This window comes from Sardina pilchardus, chromosome 5 (assembly GCF_963854185.1).
Source record: "Sardina pilchardus chromosome 5, fSarPil1.1, whole genome shotgun sequence".
NCBI classification, from domain to species: Eukaryota; Metazoa; Chordata; class Actinopteri; order Clupeiformes; family Clupeidae; genus Sardina; species Sardina pilchardus.
Window position 1 is genome coordinate 20,174,970 of NC_084998.1, and position 22,500 is coordinate 20,197,469.

Sequence of the window (22,500 nt, forward strand, 5' to 3'; positions counted from 1 at the left end):
CACACACGCATGCAAGCACACACACATCCACACACAGAATATCAGGAACACCACATGAGCATGGAAATAAGCACTTGCCCCCAACCCATATGACTAAAATGTTTCAGATATGCTCCCATGCAGAGACACAAACACACAGACACACACACACACACACACACACACACACACACACACACTCACAAACACACACACTCAGGTGGCTCATTGTGAGGACAATCGCAGCCAAACTCACCCACTAACCCACAAAGCACACACACAGAGTCAGACATGTACACAGACACAAAGACCCACAGACTCACACACACACACACACACACACACACACACACACACAAACACACACACACACACACACACACACACACACACACACACACACACACACACACACACACACACACACACACACACACACACACACACACACACACGCACACACACGCACAATCACATCACATCGCCAGCTTAATCCGCGTGCCAGCCCTTACCGTTGGCGCAGCGGCTGTCGGTGAGCGAGTAGCCCAGGCTGGCCATCTCCTGCTGGGCGCGCAGCGAGGCCTTCCAGCGCGGGTCGGGCCGGTCCACGGCCAGCTCGTGGAAGCTGTTGGACTGCAGGATCTGCGTGGTGGCGTAGGGCGTGGCCTGGGAGCCGCGCGCCGGGCTGCTGTAGCCCGCCTTGCCCGTGAAGTCGATGCTGCTGTAGATGGCGCCGTCCGACAACATAGTGCCCGTCTTCTCGCCGCCGCCAGCGGGCAGGACGTCTGATGGAGGGACGGATGGATGGATGGATGGAAGGAGAGAGTGAGAGAAAGAGAGGGAGAGAGAAGTAGAGAAATGCAGAGAAAGAGAAACAAAGAGTGGAAATATTTATACAACAGACAGAATAAACTGTGCTTATACAAGGAGATGTCATAAGGCTATGCGTATGACGTATGAGTATAAACAACTAAAGGCCAAAGTTAAGCAGTTAAAACATTAGATAAATAAATACTATATTTACAGAGTAAAATCAGGCATGTGCTGTGGAAAATGTCCACTTCCGAATCCAATTAAAAATGAATACTTAGCTATTTACTAATTAGCACTTGGGAACAAGGCGTCCCAAGGAGACAATGCAGACAGGAGATCTCTGAAGACTGCTGATCTGTATTCACTGTATTGCAGTGACAGTACAACCCAAACAATGTCCAGGCCAACCGTCAGGGCAAGAGGGATAAGGTGAGATGTCATCAGCTGGCGCCCCCTGATGAGGTCCTACCTATGGATGACTGCGGCTTACTATACCCACAGCCCTCAAGAAGTGCCATCCCCAAAAACACATTTTAGCCAATCAACGTCAAGCAGGACCACTTACAGCATATTGGTGGACACCATCTTCCTATCATGCGTAAAAATATATGCAAAACTGTGTAGCCTTGGTTTTTTTTTGGTTTTCTCCAGTTTGGTGTAAGGAGGGTTTTCTTATCTTGTTTACTTTATAACAGACAGTGTCCACCTGGCACTTGTCCTTGCTCTGTCTCCCGCAGCTGATGACATCACCTCTCCCTTGGCCATCTAATGAGAAGATGTTTTTCTCCTGGTATCTACGGTGCACTCCCTCCCCCACTCCTCTCTGTTGGTCTGTTCTGCTCAAGATATGTAATAGCCTTGAAATGCTTACAGTAAATGCAGTAGGCCCAACATGAAACCATGAATCATGAAAAAACAGCACACAAATGTCCCAGAAAAGAGGCGATACCCAGCAGGCCTCTGGCAGACAGGTCGCCTTATGGGCTGTAGATCTGACACAATATTTGTGGCCTACAGCTTGTCCTAACTGCTTGTGAGTGTCTGACTGTCGCCTTGAATGCTCTCTGTCCACCCAGTCCATTAAATATGCCATTTGATTGTGTTATGTTTCTTGTTCCATATAGCAAAACAAACCAAGCGGCAGAAAGAAGAGGAAACAGGGCGTCCAACAAAAGTTATGCTCTAAACGCGTCTGCACCACACCGCTTTACTCGTATCATGAATTTAGCTAAGTAACCACTCGATTGTTTCCCTCAGATAGGATTCTCCTAAGATTGTCCAAACTACATCTGCTGTGACAAACATGAGGTCAACTATTAAAAAACAAAACACTTGAACAACATCTACCACCACCAGGCCGGTTTTCAACCTCATCAGATGCATGTTACGGTTGCTGATTCCGAATTCCGCTAAGTAACCATTCGATTGTCTCACTCAAATACACTGTACCAGCCTTTCTGTTGATGACAAAGACAACACAGAGACAGACCCACAACAGAGGCATCTGCCTGCTTTCCTCCGTGTCCTCTGATAAAGCCATTAGGGGGTGTTGATGAGCGAGTGTTTAAGACAGGACAGCTCGGGCGGTGGTGGGGGGTCCCCAGCTCTTAAGGTCAGCCCAGCGTGGGGATGGGGAGGGATGGGGGGGGGGTGATTAGCGGCGGTCCCGTTGCCGCTGCTGACACGCGGAGGCCCGCGCGGAGGCCCACAGCGGCTCAAATGAGGTGAGATAAATGAAAGTGATTAGCCCGCAGATTCATTATCAGGCCGAGGACGAGGCGCAGCGGGGAGGGGCGCGGGGGTGGCTGGGGAAGAGTCCAGGGAGGTGACCACGGACTCACGCGCACACACACACATACACACACACACACACACACACACACACACACACACGTAGTGGGGCTGACCTTCAGATGCCTGCACTCTCACACTGTTAGACACGCTCACGAACACGTATACACACAAGCTACACGCACACATACACACACACACACACACACACACACACACACACAAATGTGAATATGCTAACACACACACAGACACACAAATACAAACAAATATAATACACAAAAAGACACAAAATAGTGTAGATACAAGGTTTACACACATGAATACATGTTGACTAATACACAGAGACTGGCAAACATGCATCACAGACACATACACACACAGAGAGACACACATTAATCACATACTGGGTAAAGGGCCTCAGGAACATTAGTGATCCTTATGTGATTAGAGCAAAATGTGTCCTAGTGCCCTATGAAACACACACACACACACACACACACACACTAAAAACACACACAAACACACATTCACACAGTGCAACAGGAGCTCTGACAGTGTGTTTATCCACACACACAGTACATGAGCAAAACAGCTACAGTACACACACTGTCTACAGACAAGAACACTGTCCACTGTCCACACACACACACACACACACACACACACACACAATTCAGTACTATGTACTGTACATCCTCTTGTGCTAAACAAACTGCATAACCTATGTATTGTGTCTCACACCTATCTCCTGTCTGCCACTTTGAACCAGATGCCTAAGGCTCATAGCTAAAGCGTGAGCAGTGAGACTGTCCGGTCAGCAGATCGACGCCTCCGGGCCTGATCCGGGCCACATCTGAGCCAGAGCCGAGCCTCAACTCAGAGCCATGGGGGCCGTGGGGAGGTTGTGGGGTTGTGGGCCCGGGGCCGGAGGGTTAGCGGCGTGTGACGGCCTGTCACTTCCAGTGCACTGGGAGTCCCGTCTGGCTGAAATATTCATGGCGCTCATGCATGTATGCAGCCCGGATCACTCCCGCCGTCTCAGGGCACCTGGCCCGTGACCTGCAGGTCCGCTCCAAAGGGCTGCGCTAGGTGTGCTAAGGTGTGTCAGAGAGTGTGTGTGTGTCTGTGTGTGTGTGTCTGTGTGTCTGTGTGTGTGTGTGTGTGTGTGTCTGTATGTATGTGAGGACCTGCACATGTATGTGTGCAAGCGTGCATACAACGTTGTCTTTCAGGACTATGTGTGTGTATGCCAGCATGTGTGCATTTGGGGAGCTGTACTTTTGCGTGTGCAGGTCTATGGATTTTTTTTTTTGTATATCTAACACGCGCGATGTGTGTGTTTGAGTGTTGGGCGAAGTGCGCGCACATATGCACGGTGTCTAGAATAGAGTGTGTGTGTGTGTGTGTGTGTGTGTGTGTGTGTGTGTGTGTGTGTGTGTTGCGCTGGGCTCTTACCTCCGCGGCCGTAGTTGGCGCGGTCCTTGGGAGCCCCCAGGGCGCCGTTAGCAGGGAGGCTGGTGGAGGGCCAGGAGTCAGCCAGCCACGGGAAGCCCGGGTCCCCCGCCTTCAGCAGACCAGGACGACTACGGGGAGGGAGGGGGGACCAACAGAACCAGGGGAAGAAAGAACGAGCCAAAAAAAAAGAGAGAGGAAAAGAAAGAACAAAGGGGGGAGGGGGGGGGGGGGGGGGAGAAATAAGGAATTAAACAAAGAAAGAAAGGGGAAAAGAAAGAACAGAAGAAAAGGTAAGGGGAAAAGAGGAAAAGAAAGAACAGAAGAAAATGTAAAGAAAGAATGATGAAAATGGAAGAAGAAAGAAAGATAAAGGCAGGAAAGAAAAAGGCAAATGAATAGAGAGGTGAGCAAAAAATAGGGGTGTGGAAGAGGGAGAGAAGAGAAGAGAAAAGGTAACAACATTAGAACAACATGAAGCCACAAACTGAGACAGGAGAAGCAGCAGGGCTAATGGCGTAATACCATCAAGCTACCGTATATACTGTACATGTATACAGTATGTGTGTGTGTGTGTGTGTGTGTGCGTGTGTTAATGTATTTCTGTGTATTGCTGTGTGTCCTCAAGCAAAGCAGCACAGCAATAACAAGCAAACAGAGACATAAACAACTGACAAGTACACAAATCACGCACCACACACACAAACACACACACAAACACACACACAAACACACACCCTGCAGAGAACTTCCCCCCACCCCTCCCCGAGCAGCCCAATATTAAATCTCCTTTAGAGCTCGCCACAATAGGAATTTACACTCCAAATTCAGCGCCTTGCAGCCAGTGAGCCAGGGCGCCGGGATGAGAAGGGAGTCTCCATGGTAACTGGAGCAACCCCAAAGCCCATTGGCTGGTTTTAGCGGCTGCATCGTTGGTGATTCACAAAAAAAAGGGAGATGTCTATCCTATTGTCCTGCGAAAATGCTGAAAGGGATAAAGTGAAGCAATCCAGTCTGATTGTTTAGTGCAAGACCAGATACACACACAGCGAGAGTGAGGAGTGTGTGTATCTGTATCATGCTGCTGTTGGTGTGTGTTGTCTTTTGTTGGTAGAGAGAGTGGAGAGGAGAGGCTGGACAGAGTCTGCTCTCACACATGGCTTGGTCTGATGACTACTGGAAGCAGCAGCCCACAAACACCACAGTCCCCTGAGTCACACACACACACACACACACACACACACACATTCACTCACTCACGCACACATACACACACACACACACACACACACACACACACACACACACACACACACACACACACACACACACACACACACACACACACATTCACTCACGCACACACATACACACACACACACACACACACACACACATACACACACACACATTCACTCACTCACTCACACACACATAAACACACACACACACACACACACACACACACACACACACACACACACACACACACACACACACACACACACACACACACACACACACAAAAGTGGTTTATTCACCTCTGGGCCATAGAAGCTCAGATGTGCTCCACACTATTACAGTGTGCACGTTAGAAACACACACACACACACACACACACACACACACACACACACACAGGTATGGCACATGTGGCCTTGGTATAATGGTTGGGCTGGGGTGTGGGGTGACTATTTTTAGATGCACATTTTTTGCTACAGTTGTTTGGGCTCTTGGCGAGGTTGGCCCGCTCAGGTGTGACAAAGGTGAGAATGGAGAGAGCATCTGCGGAGGAGAGGAAAGCCCAAGAAAAAGTGTCTGAGAGAGAGAGAAACGAAGAACCGACGGAGAGACTGAGAGGGAGGGCAGGAAAGAGGAGAGAAGAGGAGCAATCTTACTCCTGTGGGAACAACTCCCCCCACACCCCCCACCACCACCATCCCCCAGTCCAGAGACCCAAGCCATCCTCTCACTGGAGGAGAAAGATAGCTTATTGATGGGAATGAGGGGAAAAAAGTTTCTCCAGCGACACAGTGTCATGAGAAAAAAAAGCGGTCCTTTCACACAAACGGAAACACTTTGAAGTCAACAGAGCTCCACAGCTCGTTTTTTCCCTTCATTTTTTTATTTTTTATTTATTTTTACCTGGAAATGTAGCAAAGGAAGGAGTCTGCCCCAGTGGGATAAATTACTCCGACCAGCCCCATCTGTACAGAGCCGGGTGGGGAGGGGTGGTGTGTGTGTGCGTGTGTGTGTGTAGCTAGAAACCCCAGGCCTGAGTCCCAGGGGTAATTATCTGCTCCCGTGCTTACATATGCTGGCTCCTGGACGCCACTGGCCCCGGCGACAGGCAACAGCCGAATGCATCACTTCCTGTGGCAGCTGCGTGGCCGCGGCAACACGTGCCCGCCTGCCTGGCGCGTCGGTGGCGGCGTGGCGGAGTGAGGCGAGCGGCGGGCGCAGGATAAATGGGCGAATAAAAAAGCTGTCCGGCCGCATTAATTGTTTCTGTTAATTCCGGACGGGCAGATTTATAACCCAATCCATCGATATGTCAAGCACACCGCCGCCGTGCGCACGTGTCACACTCACACGAGCTGCGGCGTGTTGCACTCACTCCACTTCACACACACACACACACACACACACACACACACACACACACACACTCTCCCTCACACACACACACACTCACACACACACACACACACACACACACACACACACACTCACACACACACACACACACTCACACACTCACACACTCACACACACACTCTGCCTCACACACACACACACTCACACACATACGCTCTCTCACTCAAACACACAAACACATGCACAAGGAAGTCATCAGTCATCCACACACACAGACACACAGACACACAGACACACAGGCACACAGGCACACACACACACAGCCACACACACACACACACGCACGCACACACAAATCTCCGAGCCAACCAGCAGGGGTGGCGTATGGATGTGGATTCCTTACAGACACTCGCCACACTAGCGAAAGGTCAGCGGTGATGAAGAGGCTTCAGATGGCGTGACACGTGCGCATGTGAAATGGGATCTGATGGGCTCCACTCCTCAGTGCAAATGTGATTTAATGTTCCTGCATCAACATTAGTCATCCCACACTTCCTCTTCCAGAGTCATTAGCGGAGATAGAAGATGGCCGCGTTCGAGTGGGAGGCGCTCGGCACACTATCACTCTTCAGGTAACTCCAACACAGCACTTAGACTAGAGAATGCTGGCAAAAGCCCCAAGAGTTGGTGCCAATTCAATCATTTCTGTTTATGTTGCTCCAGTTGCTTACAAGTCAACTCTCTATTAATGGACAGGACGAAATAAACAAGACCAACACACCAAACAAAACAAGACAGTAATAACAAATTCTCACTGGAATAAGCAGAAACTAAATGTGGCCTCGTAGGCTTTCATTGGCTCTTCATGGGTGATCAGTATCCACGATATTTGTGAGTCAACAATGGAGGTTACTTTAGAAATGTAATATGTTACAGTTACAAGTTACCCTGTTTAAAATGTAATAGTAGTGTAACTATTTGAATTACTTTTTCTGAGTAACGTAACTAATTACTTTTGATTACTTTTTGATTACTTTTCCGATTTTTAAATGATATATATAGTCCCCAAATCCACGCGAAGATTTCAGCCTTGGTCTACAGGCTGCCGAGTAGTTCTGTACAAGCGCACAAGGCAGCAAGGGCATTCAATACATGAATTAGCATCACATTTTTTGTGAGGATAATATAATGATAATCATAACACGTTTACAGGCAGGCATGTAGGCCTACGCTGATGACGCTGTAGACGTGATCAGATGGTCCCATATCAAACTATGGCTGTGGAGGGAAACAGTTCTTTTTACATACAATATTCTTTGCAAGGTTTTGCTGACAATATTGAGATGTAATTCAAATTGTAATTTTGAAAAAATTCAAAAGTACCTGTAATTGAATTACATTTTTTTTTACAGTAACTGTAATATATTACTGTTACATTTATTTTGTAATTAAATTACGTAACTCAATTACATGTAATGCGTTACTCCCCAACACTGGTCGCCAGGACACTTCAGTATTCAGAAATCAGGTTTTCTATTTCTGACCAAAGTTTTGTTGTATTGATTTAAATGTGATGGCAGACAGAGCCTTAAGCATCCTAAGCCATGTCAAATTATATTTTATTGTACTTTTTCTGACATATGTCTGTCATATACTGTATAATATGGAATATCCATATTGAGTGCAGATTTGTCAACATTTCACATGACTAATAGTTGAAGAAGATTGTAGTTAGCTGAGACAAGTTATTATGTAAACAGACTGGACAGAAGATGAAAACCGGACAGAAGTATGTTTTCACAAATACGGTGGATACACAGATTGCCTGAAAGTCACTGGAGATGATTTTGTGTGTCTGCCTGTGTCTGCCGGTGTGAGTGTGTGAGTGTGTGTGTGTTTGGATGTAGACTGCTCTCCTCTATAGGGTCTGAGCTGTTAAAAGCTGTTGTCAGCATAGATGCATCACATGCTGAAAAAATATCACTGCAGACAAACCCCAGAGAGATGGAGGGAGAGAGAGAGAGAGAGAGAGAGAGAGAGAGATAGAGAGAGATGGAGGGAGAGGCAGTGGCAGAGAGAGAGATGGAGGGAGAGAGAGATGGAGGGGGAGAGAGATGGAGGGAGAGACAGCGGCAGAGAGAGAGTGAAAGAGAGAGAGAGAGAGGTGGAGAGAGAGACAGAGTGATGCAGTAGCGATGATGAAGTAGAAAGAGTGTGAGTGAGGGTAAGATAAACATGGAGTAAGAAGAGTCAGAGACTCAGAGAAGGTGTGAGAGAGAGAGTGAGAGAGTGAGAGAGGGACAGACTGACAGACAGGTACATTCTCACCTTCCATTTCCCAGTAAGTCTCGGTCTCTCTGGAACGTCACTGTGGTCCCATCAGACCAGTCGGGGAACGCGGCGGAAGGGAACGCGGCAGAAAGGAACACGGCGAAGCACAGGCAGAGGAGAACCCAAGGTTACACACAGAACAGCACAACTGCACTCCCCCGCCTCAATATATGAAACAACTCAACGCAGTACAATACTACTGACATTTAATGTGCTGATTCTCTCTCAAGCATAAGTAATGTAGGAGAGAGAGAGATAGATAGAGAGAGAGAGAGAGCGAGAGAGAGAGATAGATAGAGAGAGAGAGAGAGAGAACCAGAGAGTGACTGACTCGGGCCAGAACTGGGCCTCATCTGAGCCGGAGTCAGGGGCTATCTGGACAGAGCTGAGTGAATGGACGAGACAAATGGCCAGTACCTGCACGGGTAAAGGTGAAGGATTGAACTGTAAAACAAAACAAGACAGACAGACAGACAGACAGAAACAAACAAAGAGAAAGAAAGAAAGAAAGAAAGAAAGAAAGAAAGAACAGTCAGTACAACTCAGCCTACACTCCAGGACACATTTAATGGCAGATGATTCAACTGAAATCACACACATACAGAACACACACTCACACATACACACATACAAATACACACACACACACTCAACAGCCCACACAGATTAACACATGTAAATGGCTTCAGGCTGAGAAAGAACATTTCCTGTCATTACAGTTAGTGGCTCCAGTAAAATATGTTGAACAATGCAACCTGTATACTGTAGGTGAAAGACTATTCACGGGCCATATGGAAAACGCCATTAAACCAGAAAGGGAAAATATGTCTTTCTGGTCACGAAATGAACTGAATCAAACAGACCTGAAGGGCAGAATCACACAACCCTCCCCCCACCCCACCCCTACTGTGAAGAGCGAGATCAGAGCCCAGGTGATACATATATATATATATACTGTATATATTGAGAGAGAGAGAGAGAGAGCGAGAGGTAGCAGATCGAGAGCAGAATTAGGTAATTGCCATGGTCTCCACTCTGGCCACTGAGGCGTGATGATAGCAATACATATTGTAATGAGTCTAATCCATAGCAACATGGTGTAATACCCCCCCAGGGAAGATGGGGAAAATGGGGAGGGGGGGGGGGCATTACATTGGCGGCGTGCAGAGGAATGTGTTTAGTTGTAATGCATCAACAATATGGGTCACCATCACCAAGCAATGGAAAGGGTCGCCACCCCGGCTTGTGTTTTGAAAATGAGCACATTTGATGTTTTTTTTTTTTTTTTGGCTGAGAGAGATAGAGAGAGAGATAGAAAGAGAGAAAGAGAGAGAGAGAGAGAGAGAGAGAAAGAGAAAAAAGAGAGCGCTGTGTTTTGATGGAACTATGTTCATGGCTGATGCACATAAAGTGCCTAACATATTATGGTAAGTAGCACAGCACACACTCAAAGCAACGAGATGTATCTTTTTTTTTTCTCTCTCTCTCTCTTTGTCTTGATTCTTGTTCATGCTCCAGAAAGTGTGCAGTGCTTCTTCTTTAATGTGAGTGATTTATGTTGAGTAGAGTACAACCACCACCACCAACCAACCCCCCTTTGCCCCCTGCCTACATACCCCAGTACCCCCTCCCTGCCCAAGGGATTGCCTCCTCAGTCTCCAGCCTGTGTGTGGAGACCTACTTGACTGTGGATGGTGGGGGGTGGAGAGTGGTTTGGGGTGGTGGGGGGGGGGGGGGGGGGGGCTGATGTCTGGGTGCTTCTCCAGCCCAGACATAAGCACATTATTCAATATGAATGAGTGGGTTATATGTGCACACGTCTGAGGCAGACCTCGCACGGCACTCGATTTGCCTTTCAGGTCATTTGGAATGGCCTGCTTCTTCCTCCTGAACTGAGCCTGTGGCCTATACTGTAGGGCTGCAGCACTGCAACATGGCATCCTTCTCTCCACCATGAGCACAAATTCTAGCCTGGGAACGTGCATACGAACTTTCGGCAAATTTGTGATTTGCTCATATGCAGGTCCGTCTGGCCAAAGGCCTCTGAAGCCCATTTCCAAAGTCCTTAAAACACGAGCACGCAAAAATAATCGCTGATCTGGTATGGATGTTTATTTCTTTGGAATTGAGTATACAGCTGCGCTTAAAACCTTGCAAGACTGCTACGTGTCTGAAACGATCCGCTAGATTTTCAAGACCCACTCTCAATTCAGTCTGGTGTCAATGAGCCTCCAGAAATTCATGTTTCATACCAAAAATCGATTTGCCCTGGTCTTTTGTGTCTAGGTTTCTCAAAATCAAATGTATCTAGTAAACATCCAAATCAAATGTTTCTTTAAAAATCTATAGAACTAAGGGGGGCACCTTCACATTGTTTGGCATCTATGGTATCTGCCATAACTCCATATGGGGGGCTGTGTAACTCCATAGTGGGGTGTGTGTGTGCTTTGTGTTATAACTCCATAGTGGGGGCTGTGTGGTATGTGCCATACCCGCGTGGTTGCTCTTACCTGCGTAGTTGCTGAGTCCCTTCCTCTTCTTCCTCCTCCAGTAGAGCCACGCGCTGAAGCCCATGAGTACGATCCAGCAGGCTCCGCCCAGTCCTGCGATGAAGGCGGGCTGCTTCACCACGTCCGTGATGCTATTGGCTCCTTCGTCGCCCGTCATCACATCTTGCAGCTCAGCACCTATCAGGAGATAGACAGCGATCACAGCTGTGCACTGCTGCAACCTCCCCTGAGTCTCTCTCTCTCTCTCTCTCTCTCTCTCTGTCTCTCTCTCCATCTCTCTCTCACTCTCTCTCTCTCTCTCTCTCTCTCTCTTTCTACACATCACCAGTCACATCAGATCAGTGCACAAGAAAGACCAATTAAAAGCTATGGGCGCCATTCTATTTTTACTAATAGGATTATACAACATGAAATGAGCACAAACAGAGGAACAAAAAGGGCCGTCCAGTGGCGCGGCAGGGCCCCATGCCGTCACAGCGACCGCTGTCACGGCGACCGCTGTCTCTCGCCGCCGCGGCGTCCCGCTGAACTCAATCAGCGTTTGTTTTCATTTTGGAAATGAAGGAGAAGATGAGAGTAGGAGATCAAACCCCAGAAGGTGCGGTCCGCCAGCAGATCTAATCAATCAAACACTCTTCTGCCCATCCGTTTGATTCTATTGTTGTGTGTGTGTGTGTGTGTGGGGGGGGGGGGGGATTTGAGGGTCACGGACTGCAAGTGAGGGAGGGGGAGAGTTGATGGCCTGAGGTATATGTTGGAGGGACTGTGTGTGTGTGTGTGTGTGTATGGTGTGTGTGTATGTGCATGTCTGTATCTATGTGTGTGTGTGTGTCTGTGTCTGTATATGTGTGTGTGTGTGTGTGTGTGTGTGTATGGTGTGTGTGTGTGTGCGTGTCTGTATCTACAGTATGTGTGTGTGTGTGTCTGTGTCTAAGTGTGTATGTCTGTGTCTGTGTCTGTATGTGTGTATGTGTGTGTGTGTGTGTGTGTGTGTGTGTCTAGGTGCATTGGCGTGTGTTTGTGTGCATGCGTGGCGGGGGGAAGGCAGTTGACATTGGAGGCAGCGCTAGAGTTTGATTTCCTGGCGGCAGCGGCTACTGTGCTGTGAAATTAGATTCACAGTCTCGGAGGCGAGCAAGCAAGCGAGCATGAGGCCTCCCCTCCATCCCCCCACCTCAACACCCACAAGCCCCCTCCCATCATTAAGCCTCTACCCCCAGGGCCGCCCCTGCCTCTCCCCTCCCCGTCTCCCTCTACCCTCGCCTGGGCCGACACGGATGTTTTCCAGCCCTTGGCAGTCAGCAGCCACGGAGGGAGGCGAGAGGCCGATCGATGCTATTGATCCGGCGAGTATTTATCCGACCCATTCTTCAGCCGTTTGATAGAATGCGACGGGGTGATGAGTCCGTGCAATAACACTGACGACGGGCGATGGCAGTCTGCCGCTCAAACTTATCGAAGGGCGGATTATTGATACGGCCCGACAGCGTTCCGCACAATGATGCCGGACAGTGTGTTAAATGAAAACGCCATCGATTTTCCCGTTGCGATTGATCGCTGTGAAAAAAAAATGAAAAAGAAACACATAGAAGGAAATGTATGGAAAACTCGAAACTAGCCTGCAGGAGTACAGTACACCTGTAACGTTTTTGGTGAAGGAGGGAGTTCTCTGTTCCCGAGAGTCGGAATCTGATAAATGATTCTCAGGGCGTCTCTCAGACGCTCGCTGATGAATCCCTCTGTTTTCCCTTCTCCGCAGATAAATGAGCCCGGAGCATCCAAGAGAAGATTCTCCATTTTTCACTCTCTCTCATCACGTCTCTCATTTACTTCCTCGGCCGTCTTATTCTCTCCGTCTCCCGTTATTTGTCTCATTCCCGTACAGTAGCCCTTATTTTTCCTGTGCGTGAGTCAATCTCCATTGTTTTTCTCCCACTGCTGGATCAATGGCTCCCTCTCTCTGCATCTCTCCCTCTTCTCCTTTCTTCAGCTCATCTGTCCACCTGCCCTTGGACCGTGCTCCAATAAATCCAATACAGGCACATACGCACAGGCAGACATAAGGATGTACACACACACACGTGCACACACACACACACACACACACACACACACACACATACTCACACTATACACAAAGAAAAGGCTGCAGAGGAAGATTAGCTGTTCATAAGACTACTGTACCAGGCAGAGGAGTAAATATTGTTTACAACTTAACCTCAAAATTCCCCAAAATTCTGTTAACTCAAACACAGACACACACACACACACACACACACACACACACACACACATATGCGTACGTGCATACACACACATACACACACACACACACACACACACACACACACACACACACACACCCCTCTCTTACCAATGATGATGGGCTGGGGGTCACTCCTCACCCCCACCCCAGCGCTGGTCCCGGCGGCCACCTCCACTCGGTACTGCACCCCCGTCTGGAGTCCGCCCAGAACCACCGAGCGGATCGCCGCGTCCACCGTCTTGTTCACATGGAAACGGCTCTCATTGCCCAGACACCAGATCTAACCCAAGACACAAGACAGGAGACGACAGAAGACAAGAGTAAGGGGTGCTTTTCAGAATGGCGTTCAGGATCTAGGATTTAGGATCTCATCTGTGGTTAGCATCATTATTAGTATGATTCAGTATTTACTATCATTTAGCATCATAATTGTCATTATTATTATCGTTATTTTATTATACTACCACTAATATCATTATCGTTGTTATTATTGCCTGGGTGTGCTTAAAGAGGGGCATCTGTGAGGCGCGGCGGTTACCTTGTACTCCTGTATGATGCCGTTCTGGTGGTCGGTGGGTGGAGGGTCCCAGGAGATGCTGATGGAGGTGCTGTTGTGGCTGCCCACCGTCATCACCGCCACCTGCTGGGGAGGGGCGCTGGGGGCTGGAGGTAGAGGTGGAGGTGGGGGTGGAGGTGGGGAAGAGAGGAGGGAGCAGATTAGAAGGAGATTACACACAGTGTAGGACATAATGCAATCATTTACTTATGGGCAATTACTAGTAACATAATAACACTCAAGACTGTCAACAATTTGCATTACACAAAAGCCATTATTATCATGAGCTCCCAGTGCTATTATTGGGTTAACCTTACATCTTAGAGAACATGTAATAACTTCAACTCCATTAAAACACAATCTAACGGTATAATATTAAAATAGTATCACATTAGATTGGGCATAGAATATGATAATATAATAATGTCTGTGTGATGTGAGTAAGATATGCACGAACATGAACTACAGTTATGTGTGTCTGTGTGTACTGTATGTGTCTTTGTGTGTGTATGTGAGTGAGAGAGAGAGAGAGAGTACACACATCAGATCGTGTGTGCATGTGTGAGTGTGTGTGTGTGTGTGTGTGCATGCATGTGTGTGTGTGCAATCTGGAGTCCACTTAAATCCATTACAGGCCTACACAGCGCTGCACTAAAGACTTCCTCAGCGCGGCGACACCAGCGGAGCGAGCAGACGGCTCGGGGAGCACTGAGGCGGAGAGGAGCGGAGAGGAGCGTAGAGGAGCGGAGAGGAGCTCACCCGCACGGCTAAAGCACATATGCCTTTGTGAGCAAAGGCTCCCCCCCTCACGCAACGCAAACATGCAGACAGATGGAGGCGGCCAAAGGCTCTGAGTCTGGGCTGAGACAACTTATGGGCCTCTCTATAAATGCTTCACTCTCTAAGAAGAACATTAAGTGGTTTGGGCAAAGCACATTATACAGAGAGGCAACTCAATCAACGCACTATACAGTATATGTTGTAGGTCATTCCCTCCACGGCCACCTTAAGCTGGTGTGTGGGCAGTGTTCTGGTGCTTAATGGTTGCCCTGCATCACCCAGATGGGTGCTACGCATGGGTGGTGGTGAGTGAGGCTCCTTGAAAAGTGCTATATAAATGCAAGTTGATGTTGTTGGAAGCATGACAGCATTGTAAAAAAAAAGTCAGAATAATTCTATGAAGAACATTAATAGAACATTTTAGAATGGTGAAAGGATGCAAATCAACATGAAGTCCCCAAAGGGAGGGTGTGTGTGTGTGTGTGTGTGTGTGGGGGGGGGGGGGGGGGGGGGGGGGTGATGCTGTGCTAGTGCAAGCCCTGATGCTATACGTGTTGGCATGTGAATTCCACTGGCAAACCATATACTTCCACAACAGTGACAGCTTACATTACAGCAGCAGCAGCTGCCAAGACAGTGAACCTGTGACCCCACTATAGCCTCCAAAGCCCCCTATACAGACGGATAGAATATGGAATTCCTGAATACAGCCATGAAACATAAATGACTACTGTATAGGCTCCGCCGTGGTGGAGGGGCATATTTGAATCACGGCACCGTGACCTCCGTGACCCTGAGACATTGTTAGTCACGCCCGGCTGCCGCTGGTCTCGCAGTCTGACAAAGACAGGACTCAGAGAGAGCGCACCCCGTCCTCCATGTTAAAGGACGCCACTACCACACAAATGAGCCTCGTGAAGAACGCCATGATCGAAGGACCACCAGGCAGGGCAATTAGACTGAGTCTCTTTTCGTCTCTCTTTCTCTCTCTCTCTCTCTCTCTCTCTTTCTCTCTCTTTTTCTCTCTCTCTCTTTCTCTCATCCTTTCTTCCTCTCCGTGCCTCCATCACCCGTGTATTTCTCACTGCATGATGCCCCCATCTCTTACCCATCCACCCATGTGTACCTCTGTCACTACACTCACAGTTCCTCCACCTTCTTGCTTCAACTGGAAGAGCTTCAACGGCGCTGGTGTTGGGCGCAGCGTGATCTCTCTGGGTCATGAAACAGTGAACCTCCCCGGCGAGGAGCATCCTGACATTAACTACTACCAGAGCCATCAACAATGTATGCCGTCCAAAGGCGCGCATCAAGCTCAAATGAAGACGTAACCTTTTCAGCATCACACGAGGGGATGCTCTAATTGGGTACCATGCCGTTCCGTCTCCGTGGCTTCCATCAGCATCAGCATTACGCCGCGCTGCCACACCATGTCCCGCCGCATCAAGGGAGACTTAGCGCAGTCAGTGACACTGCATTAATATTACAGCACCTAACATTCCACCACAAATGTACTTACACACACACACACACACACACACACACACACACACACACACACACACACACACATACAGTACACACACACACACACACACACATAAGCACACTCGTGGCACGCGCGCAAACACTCCATGCATTCAACTGCAAATTTAAAACACACTCAAACCACTTTGTGGAGATGAACAGATACATATAAATGTAAATCCCCCTGCCACACACACACACACACACACACACACACGCACACACACGCACACTCACTGTAAACGCTGATTTTGAGTACATGCTGCAGTAAACTGAATCATGCATGTGTGATCTCAGTGAAAGCCTCTCTCAGGCATGCCCAGTGATGAAGGGGATGCTAATAAGGCCATTAGTTCTGTGATATATCTCTGGCACTGGCACAGGATGGGTGACCCACTACACTGCGGGTCGAGTGTGCCAAGCGCTAGACTGGCATCCAGCTCCATCCCTACACCCTCTAGGGCCGCCTCCACATCAACACATCTAGGACACCGCTCAGAGGACACAGGGCAACACCACGCAGGAGGTGATTCATGTTAAGCGATCGGTGTCCAGCTACAGTATTTTCCCAAATTCTACTGGGGCTAAGGCGTAGTGGTTACCGTAATTTCCCAACTACTAGCCGTGGCTGATACATTGATCTTGCAAAATGTTTTCAGCTATGAGGTTAATACACAGGGGCAGTTAATGTAGTATTAATATGGCTTTGTTTCGTTTAAGTTGCATAAAACACAAACTGCATTTCGGTGTCTTTGTACTTGTACTCTGCACATTGACAATACAGTTGAATTGAATGCAATCTAATCTAATGTACACTGACTGTGTAACGATCCCTTTATATAATACAACATATATGAATGAATAACATAAAGCCAGAATGAGTTTAATGACTTGCTGTAAATCAAAGATGATAAATAGCGTGTGTGTGTGTGTTTACATGTGTGTGTGTTTTAGTCATTTCATTTATTAAGCGTGAGAGAGATCCAGAGAGAGTGTTCATGTGATTGTTTGTTTTCTTTGTGCATCTTTGTGTGTGTGTGTGTGTGTGTAAGCAGAAGACAAAGCGAGAGACAGATGAAGAAAGATACATCCATAAATAAATGGTGTCGTCTGCGTTCAGCAATGACTGACACACATACACCTCAAGGGTCTCTCAGGGAGACAGAGAGAGAGACAAAAGCCTGACCAACCTGAGCTCCAACCCCCACTCACAAAGCAAGGCCAGGCCCTCGGAGGGACCTCTGTCCTGGGCAAGCTCAAAGAGACACCCCCCCCCCCCCTCCATCCCTCTCTCCATCCCTCTCTCCATCCCCGCCCCCTCCTGTGGATGCCCACTGGTGCAGCTCAGCCCTCACAGCCATCAAAGCACTACAGCAGGGGGCCTCTGGCTCTCTCTCCAGCCCAAAGGGAGAGAGGGAGAGAGAGAGACAGAGAGAGAGACGGAGAGAGAGATGGAGGGAGAGAGACAGAGAGAGATGGTGAGAGAGAGAGAGAGAGAGAGAGAGAGAGAGAGAGAGAGAGAGAGAGAGAGAGAGAGAGAGAGGCGGCCAGCAGTTTCCTGTAGCGGAGCCCCAACTGGGCAGAGGGGGTGTGGCCGGCTACCGCTGCCAAGGTCAGAGGTGGCTCTGGTCCAAGGGAGAAATGTGCGCATTCAACGGCCATTCACTGGGCTGGAAGCTGCTCTGGATTAGAGTCCAAGCTTTGTGTGGGCTTCTATTGTGTGTGTGTGTGTGTGTGTGTGTGTGTGTGTGTGTGTGTGTGTGTGTGTGTGTGTGTGTGTGTGTAAACCCATGAAAATTAATATGCCCAGGCAATTTGCGTGGGATTCAATTGGTCATGTCTGCATTATGTTTGGTATAATTATCTCCAGTGATTGTTATCCTAATTGGGTAGTTATCCACCTGAGATGGGATTCCATTTGAAACACAGAAAATGGTTCCGAACGTCCGGTTATTTTCCAGAGAGGGCCACTCACCTTCCTCGTTGGTGCGAGCTGTCATGGATTCGCTGTCGGCTCCCTGGAACTCGTAGAAGTACGGGCGGACCTTGATCTCGTACACCACCCCCTTCTTCAGGCCAGACAGAGTGATGTCCCGCTCGGAGGGGACCTTCAGGTCTTGACTCTGCCAGGCCCCGGGCGAGGGTAGCCCAGACGTTTGCCTGTACAAAACCCTGTAACCTTGAATAAACTGCGAGGGCTTCTCCACCTGCGGATATGAAGGAGATGACACCAGATTGGATATAATCATGTGATTTGGCATTGAATGCATACAAATTAGCCATTTCTGGTGAAAACAAAAAAAACAAAAACAACCCCGTCCACCTGTTTAGGTAAAGCATTATCAAGCTTATGCAACTTCTCTGAAACGTCTGGCATAACAACCACTACATCTGCTGACACCTGTTTCAAACAGCTTGTGTCAACGCGCAGAGAGGTCTCTCTGCCTTAAGACCTACACCCCCCCCCCCACCCCCCCACCCCCACCCTCACCAAGGTGTAGGTGCTCTCATCTGGCTGAAGGGCGACTGGAGGGTGGGGTGCGGCATAACTCTCCGTAATGCCTTGTTAACAGGGGCCCAAGCAAGTGAAAGCTTTTATAGGCGAAATAAAGCAGCTGTTTACCGTCAGCCCCGTCCAAATAAATCAGCGACCGCCGCGCGCGTGCCCAGCACCAGGGTGTGTTTGGATTTCATTAATGGAATGAACCGGGAGCCTAAAAGCTTTGCGCAGCCCCCCCCCCCCCCCTCCTCCTCAAACCCCATCCCCTCCCCTCCCCTCCCCTCCCTCCTCTCTGTAATATAACTGATTGGACTCCAGTGGAGTTCTCAGCTTTCAGATATGCACTAATACGGACTAGAGCTATGTGTGTGCGTGTGTGTGTGTGTGTGTGTGTGCATGTGTGTGTGTGTGTGTGTGTGTCTTTGGTTTGCTTTGGCTGGCCAATGGCACACCAGTCACTGTGTAAAGCTTTTATCTCATACCCTATCCACTTGTAGCTGAGACTGATAATGGAGGCACACTAACTAATTTTAGCACTGACCTGCCATTACAGGTGGCATTCAGCAATTGGAGTTTCTGTAGCTTTACAACAGCTGAACAAATGAGGCACTATGAGGGATACGGCTCAAAATGGCTGAAATGTTGACTGGCTTTTTGAAGTTCGCAGAGGGAAAATGGAGAGAAACAAAAACATTAACGCCACAGGGAGGAGGAATAACCGGAGATCCACTGGAGCGGGCGGCGGGTTGTTTATTTTGTAAGTCGGCGTGGCGAATAGGTCGGCCACCGGGCGACACGTTCAAACAAAAGGGCTCATCCTTCATACTGAGGCCCAGCCGCGCAGTCTCCCAACACAAACAGAAAATAATATTAAACTGTCATCTAGCTGCTGGTGCATGCCGCACTCTAGCATATGGTGTGTGTGTGTGTGTGTGTGTGTGTGTGTGTGTGTGTCTGTGTGTGCGCGCGGCGTGTGTGTGTGCATGTGTGTGTACGTGTGCAAGTGTGTGTGAAGGGGCTTTTTTGTCATTAAATAACACTCTAGAGGAACCAGATGGGACAGCCTGCCAAAAAAAGAGGAGAGAGTGGGGGGGGGGGGGAGCGTAGTGGCCTTCAGATAAAGAGCTGACTGCAAACAGCTTCCAAAGGAGGGAGCACAACATGTTGGGCTAATGGTGATCTATTTGTTCCTGGGAAAAACATTTGTCTTAATTCAGGCGTCACCCTAAACGATCGGAGATTAATGATGTGCCAGCTGTCGCGCGGTGTCCTGTCCACTTGTCTAAAGTTAGCTTCAGCTTCCCTTTCTCTTTCTCTCCCTCTCTCTATCCCTCTTTCTCTCTCTGTCCCCTGCAACGGGATGGAAAACAAATTATCTGCAATTCTGCAGAAACGTACAAAAAAGAAACTTCTGGAAACTCAAAATGCAGCACACGGAAGATCCATAAACTGATTGGTCACACTGTAATGTTGCATCAGACTCAGACATAGAATATACTTCTTCACAAGGGCATTATCCACTGCTCAGAGTTCTATAAAATACATATAATATTTAACTTTAGATTTAACTTGGTCCATCCAGGTCTAAACTACACTCCCATTTGCACCAAAGCCCAACCAAAGACACATTGGGCATTCATCTTTTTATCCATCCTCCCTTCCTTCCTTCCTCGGCCCTCCATCTCTTTCCCACACACTGGATAGACTATCCCACTGTTGCCGCCTGATCATTCTTTATCTAGATCAGTGGGAACAAGGACCGAGGAAGGAAGTGAGGATTGATAAAAAGACGAATGAGGAGGGCCCATTTTGTACACTTGGCATGGACGGTCGGCCACTGTCCCCAGGAGCTACTCACCGTCCAGGTGACGCGCACAGAGGTGGAGCTGAGCACCACGGGGTTGTGCATGTTGACCACCACGTCCCCCAGCTCCTGCTGGACCCGCCGGTGGTCCACGCCCTGCACAGGAGGGCTGATGTCTGCAGCACGGACACAGTTAGCGTTAGCATGTTAGCATCACCATCATAGCATCTTAGCGTTAGCATCTTAGCATCACCACGTTGCAAAACAAATACGCCTGAAGTGGGCGCAAAAGTGTTAGTACATCTGCTCCTCTGTGTTCGTAATATGCTTAATCAAGCAACATGAATATATTAATGATAGAATTATGTTTATTGTACAAATGTACAGTATGAGGTATGATCATTATTGAGTTAATGGATTTCCATTTCCAATGGAGTCATAACATGCAATTATACAGATTCATTACATACAGTAGATTATTATTACCATACTGAGTGAATTATAATTTAGTTCTTTGATTAACCTATCAAGTATTGATGACTGTATAAAATATTAATCTACTAATAATGTAATCTACAGTATCAAACGTGACTTTCAGAAACTAGTCATGTGTATTAGTCCAGCATTGATGCTAAACTTCATGATAAGGAATAATGATGAGTGATCATCATGCATCACTGATACTGATGGAGAAGGCTAGGTTCCCGCGGGTGCGGTCAGGTACAGGTACCTTTAGTGCGGACAGGGTCGGACATGGGACTGGGGTCACCCAAGCCCTGGGCGTTGACGGCGCGGATGATGAACAGGTAGACCGTGTTGGGCCGCAGGTCCTTCACCGTGAACTGGGTGCTCTTCACGTGGTCCGCCACCGTCTGCCAGCTGTTACTCACGAGCTGCCTGCAGAGGGAGGAGGAGGAGGAGAAGACTGGGCATTAGTAACCAGCAGCAGCTAACTCACTCCAGTCTGGTACCCAAGGGCGAACGCCATTGCGCAAGATATGTTGTTATATTTCCATACGTATTTAATACTATATTTATTTTAACAATACTTTAAGATCATCAGAGTTTCCCAAACAATCTGTGGCCTTTGCAGTATAAAGGTTGGATAATAGTCGCAATTAAACCAGTCCTTGCTGTTGAAAACCACTGCTGAATTCTGCAGATAAGACAACTGAATGGATAGCGCCGTGTCTCCTTCAGGCCTCAGCTGAAGTAACCCCTGATGGCCTTTTAAAAGCGTGCATCTGTCTCGGCCCTGCCGAAGGACGTCTACCATAATAGCTCTGGGTGTGTGTTTGTGTGTGTGTGTGTGCGTGTGTGTGTGTGTGTGTGTGTGGGAGTGCGTGTGTGTGCTCAGACGTACCCGAAGGCTTCGATGACATAGGAGGAGATCGGGGAGCCGTCCTCGGGCCCCGGTTGCCACGACAACGAGACACTGCTCTTGGTGACATCGGTGACCTCTGGCTTGGAGGGAGGCCCTGGCAGGGCAGATGTATTGTGGGAGACTGAGTCTGGCAGCTCACTGGACTCTGGAAGAGGAAGGACAGAGAACACAAATTTACATCCGGTACTTTTTTTAATAGTATATAT

At 48.4% G+C, this 22,500-nt stretch overlaps 1 protein-coding gene across 1 annotated transcript in view; it reads right to left on the reverse strand.

Moving 5' to 3' along the window:
- Positions 1 to 22,500, reverse strand: part of LOC134080445 (roundabout homolog 2-like) — a 132,131-nt gene that overhangs the window by 12,914 nt on the left and 96,717 nt on the right. The window contains exons 12-22 of the mRNA XM_062536885.1: positions 22,274 to 22,439; positions 21,641 to 21,807; positions 20,965 to 21,086; positions 18,582 to 18,813; positions 14,282 to 14,406; positions 13,852 to 14,023; positions 11,478 to 11,654; positions 9,385 to 9,411; positions 8,965 to 9,004; positions 4,042 to 4,169; positions 492 to 764 (exon numbers count right to left, since the gene is read on the reverse strand). Of these exons, the coding sequence (XP_062392869.1) occupies positions 492 to 764; positions 4,042 to 4,169; positions 8,965 to 9,004; positions 9,385 to 9,411; positions 11,478 to 11,654; positions 13,852 to 14,023; positions 14,282 to 14,406; positions 18,582 to 18,813; positions 20,965 to 21,086; positions 21,641 to 21,807; positions 22,274 to 22,439 (1,629 nt within the window). The remainder of the gene's footprint in view (positions 1 to 491; positions 765 to 4,041; positions 4,170 to 8,964; positions 9,005 to 9,384; positions 9,412 to 11,477; positions 11,655 to 13,851; positions 14,024 to 14,281; positions 14,407 to 18,581; positions 18,814 to 20,964; positions 21,087 to 21,640; positions 21,808 to 22,273; positions 22,440 to 22,500) is intronic.